Here is a 13,077-nt window from a genome sequence, read left to right on the forward strand (position 1 = left end):
CATCACCACCCCCCACCCCCCACCCCCCACCCCCAGCTTTAAAAAAAAAGTGATCAGAAACCAGGTTCCTGATTTCATTGCTTTCGCTCCATACACTGCCTCATCTTGCCTCTCGTGGCCACGCCGCATAGCATGTGGGATCTTAGTTCCCTGACCAGGGATCGAACCTGTGCCCCCTGCAGTGGAAGCGCAGAGTCTTAACCCCTGGACCGCCAGGGACGTCCCAGAGGGGCTTTCTAAATGACCCAGATAATGTCGAGATTGTCAGCCATGTTTTCTGCGCAGTACTAGACTTCTAATTATTTTCATCTAAAAGACAACAATTTAACCCTGAGTTTTGTAAACCTATTATTAGGACTCCTGGGTACTTCTTCTAAGCAATAAAAGAGTATTCCTACATTCCTAAGTGTTAACAATGGAACAGATCAAAGATACAGGTAATTAGCAATTGATGTGACAGAATGTTTCATTCATAGACTCGTGGTTCTTGCTAAAATAATGAGTGGAAGGATTAAGCCTAACTATCTGGTCGTTGGGCGTTGTAGTCGTATTTGTAATGACTATTAGTATTTTGCCAGAATGTTTCTGTTTTCTAGTTATTAAAAGAAGCAACGGAATCAAGACACAAATATGAACAAATGAAACAACAAGAAGTACAACTAAAACAGCAGGTAACTTGACAGCAGGGGTAGTAAAATTTGTAAGAAAAAAATCTATGGCTCATTTGATACATACCTTGAATCTCCTCTAAGATGATTTTGCTTGTTCCCAGCAGACCTGAGAGTAGATCACACGTCCCTCTTGGAGTTTTCCTCTTTGTTTAGGGTGACCACCTCATCCTGATTTGCCTAGGACTTTCCTGGTTTTAGCACTCGGTCCCAGGAACCAGGCAGATGGGACAGTTTGTCCCGCTATCTGCAGGTCCTCCTTCCAGTATCCCACGTTATTTCCTCCCTTTCTCTGTGTGTTCCCATGTGTGTCAGCTAATTTCCTACTAAAGAAAAACTGATTTCAGATTTTAGTTCTTTTGTGTGAAGTTGAACCATATGAAATTGCTGATACTTATTTGACCTACAAAATGGCATTTTCATATAGTGTAACCTAAAATCTTTAGAATTTTGTGCTATGAGCCTGTAACCTATTTTTAAAAACTGCCTATTGATCGTGCATTTCCACTCCCAGGTAGAGTACGGAGGTGGTGGCCACCTTAATGGGGGCCCCCGACTTTCCTTCCTCCCTCCCTCCCTTCCTTCCCCTGTACAATATTGTTCACTGTAGTCACCATGCTCTACATGAGATCCCTGGAACTTACTCATCTTCTGATTGAAAGTTTATACCCTTTGACCAACATCTTCCCCTTTCTCCCCGCCCTCCACCTCTGGGAACCACCATTCTACTCTGTTTCTTTGAGTTTGGCTTTTTTAGATTCTACAGGTAAGTGATATCACACAGTATTTAGTATTTGTCTTTCTGTGTCTCACTTATTTCACTTAGCATAATGCCCTCAAAGCCCATCCACGTTGTCACAAATTGTAAGATTTTCTTCTTTCTTATGGCTGAATAATATTCCATTGTGTATATACACCACATTTTCTTTATCCAGTTATATGTTGATGGACACTTAGGTTTCTTCCATATCTTGGCTATTGTGAATAATGCTGCAATGAACATGGGAGTGCTGATATCTCTTTGAGATCCTGTTTTCATTTCTTTTGGATATATACCCAGAAGTGGAATTTCTGAATCATATGGTGGTTCTATTTTTAATTTTTTGAGGAGCCTTTATACTGTTTCCCATAGTAGGCTGCACCAATTTACAGTTCCACTGACAGTGAACAAGGGTTCCCTTTTCTCCACATCCTCACCAGCATTTGTTAACAGGTGTGAGGTGATATCTTACTGTGGTTTTGATTTGTATTTCCCTGATGACTAGTGATGCTGAGCACCTTTTCATGTACTTGTTGGCCATATGTATGTCTTTGGAAAAATGTCTATTCAAGCTGGTTTTTAAATTAAAAATTAAAAAAAATTTTTTTAAATTTATTTTTTGCTGTTGAGTTGTATGAGTTCCTTATATATTTTGGATATTAACCCTTTATCAGATATATATCGTTTGCAGATATTTTCTCCCATTCCGTAGATTGCCTTTTCATTTTGTTGATTGTTTTTTGTGCAGAAGCTTTTTAGTTTGATGTAGTCCCACGTGTTGATTTTTGCTTTTGTTGTCATATCCAAAAATTCATTGCCAAGACCACTGTCAAGGAGCTTTTTTTTTTTTTTTTTTTTTTTTTTTTTAATTTTTATTTATTTATTTATGGCCGTGTTGGGTCCTTGTTTCCGTGCAAGGGCTTTCTCCAGCTGCGGCAAGTGGGGGCCACTCTTCATCGCGGTGTGCGGGCCTCTCACTATCATGGCCCCCCCTGTTGGGAGCACAGGCTCCAGACGCGCAGGCCCAGCAATTGTGGCCCACGGGCCCAGCCGCTCCGCGGCATGTGGGATCCCCCCAGACCAGGGCTCGAACCCGTGTCCCCTTAATCGGCAGACAGACTCTCAACCACTGCGCCACCAGGGAAGCCCAGGGAGCTTTTTAACCTGTGTTTTCTTCTAGGAGTTTTACAGTTTCATATCTCCTGTTTAAGTCCTTAACCTATTTCAAGTTAATTTTTGTGACTGGTATAAGATAGCAGTCCAGTTTCATTCCTCTGCATGTGGTTATCCAGTTTTCCCAACACCTTTTATTGAAGATACTTTCCTTTCCCCATTGAGTATTCTTGGCTCCCTTGTGAAATATTATTGACCATATTTGTGTGGGTTTATTTTTGTTTTGTTTTGTTTAAAATTTATTTATTTATTTTTGGCTGTGTTGGGTCTTCGTTGCTGTGCTCTCAGGCTTTCTCTACTTGTGGCGAGCAGGGGCTACTCTTCGTTGTGGTGCGCAGGCCTCTCATTGCGGTGGCTTCTCGTTGCAGAGCACGGGCTCTAGGCGCGCGGGCTTCAGTAGTTGTGGCACATGGGCTCAGTGGTTGTGGTGCACGGGCTTAGTTGCTCCGCGGCATGTGGGATCTTCCCTGAACCAGGGCTCGAACCCGTGTCCCCTGCATTGGCAGGCGGATTCTTAAGCACTGCGCCACCAGGGAAGCCCCTGTGTGGGTTTTTTTTGGGGCTCTCAATTCTGTCCCGTTGGTCTATGTCTCTGCTTTTATGCCCGTAGTAAATTGTTTTGGTTACTATAGCTTTGTAATAAAGCTTGATATCAGGGAGTGTAATACCTCCACTCCAGCTTTGTTTTCTCAAGATTGCTTTGGCTATTTTGTTTTGTTTGTTTGTTTTTTGTGGTTCCATACAGATTCTAGGATTATTTGTTCTATTTCTGTGGAAAATGCCATTGGAATTTTGATAGGGCTTTGGCTAGTATGGACATTTTTAACAATATTGACTCTTCTGATCCATGAAAGGGTATCTTTCCACTTTTTTGTCTTCTTTAATTTCTTTCATCAACGTCTTACAGTTTTCAGTGTACAGTTTCTTACATTTTTCATTTCCTTGGTTAAATGTATTCCTAAGTATTTGTTTTTAATGCTATAGAAAATAGGATTATTTTATTTATTTCTGTTTATTCCATTTTCAGATATTTTGTTGTTAGTGTATAGAAACATAACTGATTTCTGTATGTTGATTTTGTATCCCGAAACCTTACTGAATTTATTCTACCAATTTTTTGGTGGGGTCTTCAGGATTTTCTGTATATAAGATCATGTCATCAGCAAACAGACAGTTTTGCTTATTCCTTTCTGATTTGGATGCTGTTTATTTCTTGTTTAATTGCTCAGGCTAGGAATTTCACTATTGTGTTGAATAGAAGTGGTGAGAGTGGGCATCCTGTCTTGTTCCTGATCTTAGAGGGAAAGCTTTCAGCCTTTAACTGACTCTTGAGTATCATGTTAGCTGTGGCTCTGTCATATATGGCCTTTATTATATTAAGTATGTTCCTTCCTTGCACCCAGTTTGTTGAGCTTTTTTTTGTTTGTTTTGTTTCGTTTTGGCTGCACTACGTGGCTTGTGGGATCTTAGTTCCCTGACCAGGGATTGAACCCGCGTCCTTGGCAGTGAAAGCGCAGATTCCTAACCACTGGACCACCAGGGAATTCCCTGTCAAGCATTTTTATCATGAATGTATGTTGAATTTTACCAAATGCATTTTCTGCATCTATTAGATCATACGATTTTTGTCTTTCATTCTATTGTATTAACATGGTGTGTCGCATTTAGTGATTTGCCTATGTTGAACCATCCTTGTAGTTTTCTTATCTGGCCTGTACTGTCTTATCTGGCTTTGGTATCAGGGCAGTGCTGGCCTTGTAGAATGAGTTCAGGAGTATTCCCTTCTCTTCACTTTTTGGGAAGAGTTTGATAAGAATTGGTGTTTGTTCTTCTTTCAGTGTTTGGTAGAATTCACCCATGAAGCTGTCTAGGCCTAGGCTTTTCTTCGTTGCCTCCCTGCTTTTCAGTCCAGACCCCTTAGGTTTGTTCTAATTCAGTCTTTCTCTGTGGTGCCTTGTGTGGAGTAAGGGTAGCAGGTGCCTCCCCACTCAAAGAAGAGGTACAGGAAGGACTTCCCATGTCTTCACGGACAGGTGAAATTAGGCATTTGTACCTACAATTCACCCTTTCTCAGAAAAGTAGATTACATTTTGATGAAAAATGTATTACTCATTTTGAAAGTTTATTATGTAACAAGTTTTTAAAATGTAAGGACTCTAAATTAGTTCTAAAATGCAGACTGGCCTGAATCTTTATGAACACATTTTTTGAGTGCTGTTTGTCTTTGGGCACGTTTTACAGTGTGGTGACACTCATTTCCTATAAAGCTAGCCTAACTTAGAGTGAACATTGAAGAAGTCTTTTGAACTTTCCACCATAAGTTATTGTGCTAGAATGCTTCTAGGAATCTTTGAACCCCTTACTAGCCCTATAAATTCAGTTGTCCATATAAATGGAGAAGAGAATCAATGTGGAAAAGGTATAAAAAGTCTATAGATGGCTTTGGAAGATGGACTTTAATGCAGGGCCCCAGAGGGCCCTTCTACCGAGTTCACAGGCAGCTCCAGTTCTGTTGTACTGTTAGCAGTGCAGCTTCTCTTGTCTGTGATCGGTGTTGCCCTGAGTCATGTTATGTGATCATGAGTTTGTTTCCTTTGCTGCCGCCTCTTCCTTTTCCTGCTCCCTAAATGTGCTGTTCTTCCCAGGAGTCCATCTCATTCTCTGTTCTTGCTCGCCATGTCCGTTTCCAGGCTTTGTTGATGATCTTAGTCTTATTGGTGTGTTTTGACCAATTTTGTAATCTGCGCCCGTAAGTCCAAGATGGTAGTTGCCACTTACTCATTACCCAGAGGGGGCCAGCGTTGAACTCTGACGGGACAGTCCACCTGGATGTTCTCTCTTTGATAAAAACAGACCATGCTAAGACTGCCATAACTTCTAATCTCCCTCAAGTGCCAGAACTGCTCCATCAGTCCGCCTGAGCCTCACCGCTGTTCCGACCCCGGGCCAGCGGCCCTGGAGGCTCTGTCACCATGCGCCCCTCTACGGACTGCTCTGCTTGGAAATCCTCTGCGCTATTCTCTTCACCCTGGAATTTCTGTTCATCCCGGCCCTCAGCCTCCCCCTCCTGGGGGGGGGGCGGCGTGCTTTGGCTGTCTTATCGTCGCCTGGCCTGGCCTGTTGCCATGGGTAGCGTCGCTTTTGGTCCGCGTCTCCTTCCCACACAGCAGAGCTGGCCTCCTGCCTTTCCACCGGCTGCTCCGCTCCCTCCCAGGGCATCTCCCCTCCCGCCCTGGTCTTGGCTTCTCCTTATGCTCCGCACACAGCACTGCTGAAGGTGGAAAGGCATCGCTGATGCTGTTTCTTGGCCTCTGGTGATCTTTTCTTCTCCGCTTTCTTTATATGTGCTGTGTGATCTTGAGCAAAGCCCTTTATTCCTCCAGACCTGTTTCCTCATCCTGAAATAATGCAGTTACATTATTAGGTGGGCTCTCAGGGTTCCCGCCTTGTCTGAAATGAAATAATTCTGCCTGCCCTTGAGACCTAGCTTGGGCCTCGGCCACAAGGAGCTTCCCTAACTATTCTGACCCCTACTGCGCTGCCCCCCACCCCTGGCTTCTGTGAATTCCTGTCCTGGGGGAGAAGAAGGTGACTCTGTGTTCTAAATTCTGCTTGCCTTATCGGTTAGTGCCTTATTTTCCCAGCTAGAATAAAAATTCCTTAAGGGTGGGAGTTAAAAGAAAAATTGGTGTTTCTACCTCTTTCAGCTTTTTTCTCTTAACTATACTCCCACTGAATTCTTTCTCCCCTAACCACACCAATCCTTTGGCTTCTGTTTCATTTTCCTGCCTACATTAAGAAAAGAGTTATCCCTGATTTCAAGCTAGGAACTGTGCAGGTGGTATTCTAAAAGAATGATCTTTTTCCAAGGACAATTTTTCAAATATAAGGAGAGGAGGTAGTTCATAAAGGATTAATTGTATGAAATTTATAGCTATTCCACATACTTCAGTTTTTATTATAATTGGCGGAATGGAGCTAATAAATATTTGTACATTTTAAACAGTTACATCTAAAGATGGTGAGGTCAACATAACTTCCTAAGTTTCAGTGCATTTCAGTAGGTTCTTAGAACTGCAGCCATTGATGTCTGGGGTCGAGGATTGGGTGTGCGTTTGTTCTTATTTCTGTCGCTTATAACAGGTAACGTTTAACCATATTATGTTCTTTTTGAAAGTGTTTGGGATTTTAAATCATTTACCTAGAGCTCTGAATTTTTCATACTTGTTTTCTGTAGCTTTCTCTTTATATGGATAAGTTTGAAGAATTCCAGACTACCATGGCAAAAAGCAATGAACTGTTTACAACCTTCCGGCAGGAAATGGAAAAGGTATTTGCCTATTTTTAGTGGAGTATTGCCTAAAAGGGAATTTATATAAGAAGCTATTTTAAGCATGATTGCTACTTGGATGAGTTCATGTTTTTACTGTACTGTCTTCATTTCATCTCTTCTCATCCTCCAGTGGCATCATGTTTAGTCACTTTGCCCTCAGTAGTACCCCATGTAGCTAGTGATCTCTAGGCCCTCACAGTTGTCTTCATTAAACTTAACTCCTCTATTAAATACAATTTGTTGTTAGCAGTAAAGCGGTGTCTTTTTTATTTGCTTCAGGTGATGCCTCCCAGACCCACCCCACACCCTTTTCACAAAGCTCGGTGTCCTTGGAGATCAAATTATTTAAAGACAACCAAGCCCAGAACAGTAACTACGTATTTTGGTTGGTCGATACAGATCGGTGTTTCTACCTTTTTAGCTTTTTTCTTCTTCTTCTTCGTTTATACTCCCACTGAATTCTTTCTCCCTCAAGCAAACCAATTTTTTGGTGTCTGGTTCTTTTTCCTGCCTGTGATGAGGAAGGCGGTATCCTCGATATTAAACTAAGAACCAGTATGCCCACGTAGCCACGCGTTCATCCTTATGCCGGGGGCTTTAGGGATGGGCAGCAGGGGAGGCGGTGGCGGCTGGCCCTGGGGGCAGGGTCCGCCTCGTGGCGCTGTGTGACCACGGGCGAGTTGTTACCCTTTCTGTGCCTTCTTGTTACAAATAACAAAAACGCCTGCCCTTCATAGAGTAGAGTATTTCAGGCAGCGCTTGGCCGTGGTAAGTGCTCCGGTGAGTCCCTTCAGGTATCGGGAGCCCTCGGTGGGGACCCGGAGGCGCCCCTGGGCCGGGGAGCGGGCGCCCACGGCACACAGGACCCGAGAACCGGCCTCGTAGGCACCGGAACGAAACCTTCTCAATTTCTGAAAACTGGGTTCTGGCAGCGTCGGTTAAGAACGTTCCCCCGATTTTTGGACCCGTTTTATTTTTAGCAGAATCTGAAGTGGAACGGTCATGTGAGTCGTGAGGATAAGGGAAGCTGAGGGTTAATGACTTTCCCCTGGTCCCCGGCCCCTCACCTGCCCTCCGCTGCCGCTGCTTCCCGGACGGCTGCAGCCTCGGAGGTCGGGGCAGAGCGCCAGCTCTCCATCTTGGGGAGGAGGGGGGAACCTTGATCCTTCCAGAACTCACGTGAAGTAGTTAATGCACAGAAAATTCAGGAACAGAGATGTTTTTTTGGTACGACTTGGGAAGGAGGAGGGCTGGCCTCGGCCTGAAGCGAGCGCTCAGAGCCTGCCGGCGGGCAGCTTCCTCTAGGTGTTGCTGCCTCTGAAACTGAGGAGATGAGATGCGGTTTTCTCATCGTATGAACCCCTGCTTTGGTCCTGCCCCCGCCATCCGGGGAGCTTGTGAGATGAGCTGTGCCCTGGGCACCGTGATGGGGGCGGGAAGGACCGGTCAGGGGGTGGGGTGGGCTGTAGAGATAAGAAACGGAACCTTGAATTTAAATTTGCAATTGTGTCGATTCGCAGATGACAAAGAAAATTAAAAAACTGGAAAAAGAAACAATAATATGGCGGACCAAATGGGAAAACAATAACAAAGCACTTCTGCAAATGGCCGAAGAGGTGAGGTGGTTTCCCGCGACTAAGGTGTGATCTTAGTCCCGGGGCCTCATGACGTTCAGGTAGCTGACAGGGCAGGGGGACGTGCCTTGTGACACTGCCGTCATAGCCGAGGGCTCTGGCCAGAGCTGGGGGTGGGAGGGCTGCTGAGTGGGATCTGTCCCGGCAGGAGTCGTAGGTAGGGTCCCGGGTGAGGTGTGGGGTTTCCCACTGCTCAGCCAGCGAGGAGCCCTGGCTTGTAAGACCTGGCTTGTCCAGCTCCAGCCGGAGTTTGATTGACTGGGTCTGGGGCTGAGGGTTGGGGAATCTGCCTTCCGACTAGGCGCCCACCTGGCCGAGCCTGGGCCAGGTTTCCCGGTGCCAGCACAGGCCACTGACTCGGGTGCCTCTCTCCCCGCCTCGACTTACTCTCTCCCCGCCTCGACTTACTCTTTCCGAAAAGGTAGCATAGTACTTTTTGCCAGTCTTACGAAGCTGAGATGTACTGTTTGCAAACACTGAATATCACACCTTAAATCCTGTTCTCGTCTGAGGATTGGTAAAAACAAGAGAAATCTAGGTGGAAATAAGATGAGTCCTCCTCTTTTTTAAGCAGGCCCTTCATTTTTTATCTGCTAGTCTTTGGTGGAGAGTATCTTCAATTTCCTTAGTAATTCATCAATACAAAATGCTTTTAAAAGTGGGCTTTGGTTCTTTTTAAGAAACATGACAGAGGGAATTTCATTTTTGTCACCCCAGAACCACGTTAATTGGTGTCTGTAGCTATGTGTGCAGAAGGCAGGTGGTGGGACGTTGGGAGGTGCTGAAGAAACTGAACATGTTCAAGAGGTGATCCAACAAGTGGCCCAACCCAAAAGACTTAAATTTGTTGTATCCGGTAACCTAATTCATATTCAGTTGGGTTACATAAATCCTGTTTTTTCCTCTTTGCAGAAAACTGTGCGAGATAAAGAGTACAAAGCCTTTCACATAAAACTGGAACGGCTGGAGAAGCTGTGCCGGGCCCTGCAGACGGAGAGGAACGAGCTCAGTGAGAAGGTGGAGGTGCTGAAGGAGCAGGTCTCGGGGAGGGCGGCGGGCGGGGGCCCAGCGCCGCCCGGGGCCCAGCCCTGCGCTGCCCTGGCTTCTGCCGAGGAGCCCAGCGCCGCCTGGCAAAGCACTGCCCGTGTCAGCCTGGAGGCCGAGTCCCCGGGTGCCGGGCCCAGCATCGAGTCAGTTGACTGAGATCAAGTATGATCACTGTTATCGAGAGCTCTATTTTGTGTATAACTTTCTCTGTTAGTAGTAACTTGGTTTTGTGGTGAAAATTTTCTTACTTTTTCTACCATATCTGTATTTTCTTAGAACTACTGGACTTATGTGGTACAGGAGGCTGCTTGGCAGGTTTGAATAGTTTTACTCTCTACATTTTCCTCAGCTGTGTTGCACATCTGCCTCTTTCCCCTTCATCGGAATGCATGTGCTCATTGCCTTTCTCCCTCTCCCCTGCTGCTTGCACAGAATTGTCCAAATTAAAATGTCACTCACCAGGGCTGACCATTACAAGGGAACTTTGTTCTGATAACGGTTCCCCCCACCCCCACCCCGCGCCCCGCCCCGCGGCTTGTGGGATCTTCGTTCCCTGACAAGGGATTGAACCCAGGCCTCGGCAGTGAGAGCACCGAGTCCTAACCACTGGACTGCCAGGGAAGTCCCTGATAACGGTTCCTGATGTGAAAACAATACTCGTTTCAACATCCTGCCCCCCCCCCAATTAATATTACTCAAAGAAAAATATCAAGATGATTAGATATTTGTCTAATAGCCCATTTTAAATGCCAAGTAAAAATAAAACTCTAGGCTTGGGTCAGAAACAAGCATAGCATATTTGATTCAAATTAGCTTTTTGATATTTATATCACTTGACAAATTGAGATGCCCGCAAGCCTAGACTTGGTTTTGGCAGAATATGTACATAAAGGTGTAACTTTTAAACAAAGTAGTATATACAGGCAAATCACTGGAGAGACAGGGCTAATGTTTATGTGATTAAAAACAGTCCCATCGCTCTGTTTTCAGGATAGAAGCAGTATCTGAATTTGGACCACCTGGATGCCCACTGTGTGGGGAGCCTGGTGGTTTGTTTGCTTTTCACTCGGGAGTTGGGTGCGCATCCTCCACTCCCCACGGAGAGCTGCCACTGACAGTCCTTTGTCAGTCAGTGTAAGGCGATGAGGGTAAAATCATGTGTGGCTTTCCTTGAGCGGAAGTCCCTCCACTACCTTCTGGCTGCTTGAAAGTTGGTGTCCAACTGTTCCGACAGTCCAAACAGCACCCGTTCTCCAGGGTTTTTTAAAGGGAATTTTAATTATGATCATGCTAACTGAAACTGATTCCATTTCTAAAACAGAAAGACCGGAACCAGCATTTTTAACTTTGAGGAAACTTGGCAGAGAGTTAAGTAGCCAGGATCTATTTCTTACTTATGCTTTCAGTCTGTTTCTGCCCCTTTTCTTAGTGGTTTTTGGGGGGTTTTTTTTTTTTTAGTAAAAACCAGTATTACCAAGGTGTCTACACTTGGAATGGGGGACTTTGGAAATGCAGCACATCACTTTTGGATTTGCTCTCTAACTTCCTTTGTTCTTCACAATGTCACATGTGGTCGAGCTTATACACATCATTAACCAGGCTGCACTGATGAGAGTTCTGACTTTGTCCCTGGTATAATTTGCATTGAAATACTTTATGAAATAAAAAGGCTCTATTAGAACTGATGTTAGCACATTCCACTGAGCAAAACTATCAAACTGACACTTCTTATATTGCTTACTGGACCGAATAAACTCTCTTCTGTCCAGTTAAAAGGGTTTTTCTCTTTGTTAAAGTTTTATTTGTCCTGTCACGTTCATGGTCTAAACTGGGTTGAAGAATTGAAAATTGTCCAGTAGATAGGCAACAGCGCCTGGAGTGGCGGATTATATCTAAGCTTCCGCCATCAGTCATGTTAATCAAAGGGCCAGACAGTGAAGGAAAAGAAACCCACAAAGTTGCTTATCGAATTACTGTCAAAATGAGTCGGAAGCAAAAACAAACACATCCTCCTCCAACAGCCTTTTATAGATATCCCCTTCGGTTTCTAAATGAAATACTGGATTCATTTCCCTGAGAGGAAATGGAGGTATACATCAGAAATACACTCTACTGTAAAATTAGTACTAGTGATCCCATTTCACAAGCGCTCTGCTGGATGTACAGCTCTTACTGTCTTAAGCCATTTGTGTAGCCCGCCACGTTTCTTTGTGGTGCTTGTCCTGTGTGGAAGATTGTAACGGACCTGTTGCATATTTTCAAGGGCTTTATAAAGCGACGTGATTTACAGTACTCGGCCTGCTGCTTTTGGCTTACTGTGTATTTTTAGCTAGATGCTCTCATGGTGTTTAAAGGACATGGATTCTCTCTGGGGTGCATTTGGTATCCTTTCAGAATCTCTCCTCCCATTACCCTGTGAATAAATACAAAGGGGACCCTCTGAGAAGGACATGCTCCTAAAGCAATCACCTCGCCAGCCCAGAGTTGTGGCTTTGTAGCACACCCTGTTTCTACCACATTCTAGAACACTGTAATGCTACTAAGGCTGGCCCAGGAAAGATTGAAATGTCAAATTCGCTTCAACTGCATTTGTTGCACCATCATGGAATCTTGATGTATATTATTTATAGTGGCAGGAGACTCCAAGGAGAAGAGAAAACTTGGGTCTTGGATAATGGACCATTTCATCCTCAGACTTGTAGGAGTACATTTCTTGGTCTTGAGACCAGTATTTTTTAGTTATGTATGCAACTGCCTTTATTACACCTGGTTGTCAATTCAATTCTCAGGTGTTGCAGAAAAATCTACCTCTTTCAGACTGTAGATGGAAATAACTGTGAAAAAATGATGCAGATATCTTCTAGTTTGTGCTAAACACACTGCTTTATTTTTACAGCCCACGTCTTTCATGAGGATACGAATTGTTAAGAGGCAGTCTTGTTTTGCTTTTCAAAGACATTTTGTAGAGATTTTTCACTAATGTGAATCTGATTTTATCTACTCAATTCTGTATAGATTAAGTAAATATGTATGATAAATTTAACAGCTTCTGTGTATTCTTTTGTTGCCCATGTGACCTTAATGCCTATCAAGTGCAAAGACCGTTGTAGATACTGTTCCTTGTGCCTTAAAAAATAGTTTCATTATTGTATGATTTAAGAAAGAAGAAGGGATGGGGCACCAGCCACTCAGATTGGGTGACAGAAGACGAGTTTTATGTAGCCAGACCCTTTTTTTAACCTCTAAAATAGAGGACTAGGAAAACTCTACAGTGTAGTTGCTGTCAAAGCTTTAAAAATCTACAAGGACTGGATTTCTTCAGTTTGGGCGCTCTTAGCACATTCCAGGGTGTACCTATCTATCTATCTCAACAGCAGAAGAGTAGGTATGTACACGGGCACATAGGAAAGACCTTATTTGATGATGGTGAGCAAAAAGTATTTAAGCACGTATAGTCAACTA

General features: G+C 44.1%; 1 protein-coding gene across 1 annotated transcript in view; it reads left to right on the plus strand.

The window, feature by feature from the left end:
* The window catches only part of TXLNG (taxilin gamma), a 57,822-nt gene extending 46,432 nt beyond the window's left edge, over positions 1-11,390 (plus strand). Inside the window, exons 7-10 of the mRNA XM_068533688.1 lie at positions 597-671; positions 6,839-6,931; positions 8,455-8,550; positions 9,481-11,390. Of these exons, the coding sequence (XP_068389789.1) occupies positions 597-671; positions 6,839-6,931; positions 8,455-8,550; positions 9,481-9,771 (555 nt within the window). The 3' untranslated portion in view covers positions 9,772-11,390. The remainder of the gene's footprint in view (positions 1-596; positions 672-6,838; positions 6,932-8,454; positions 8,551-9,480) is intronic.
* The last annotated feature ends 1,687 nt before the right edge of the window (positions 11,391-13,077 follow it).

The sequence above is a fragment of the Eschrichtius robustus genome, chromosome X, assembly GCF_028021215.1.
Source record: "Eschrichtius robustus isolate mEscRob2 chromosome X, mEscRob2.pri, whole genome shotgun sequence".
Taxonomy (NCBI): domain Eukaryota; kingdom Metazoa; phylum Chordata; class Mammalia; order Artiodactyla; family Eschrichtiidae; genus Eschrichtius; species Eschrichtius robustus.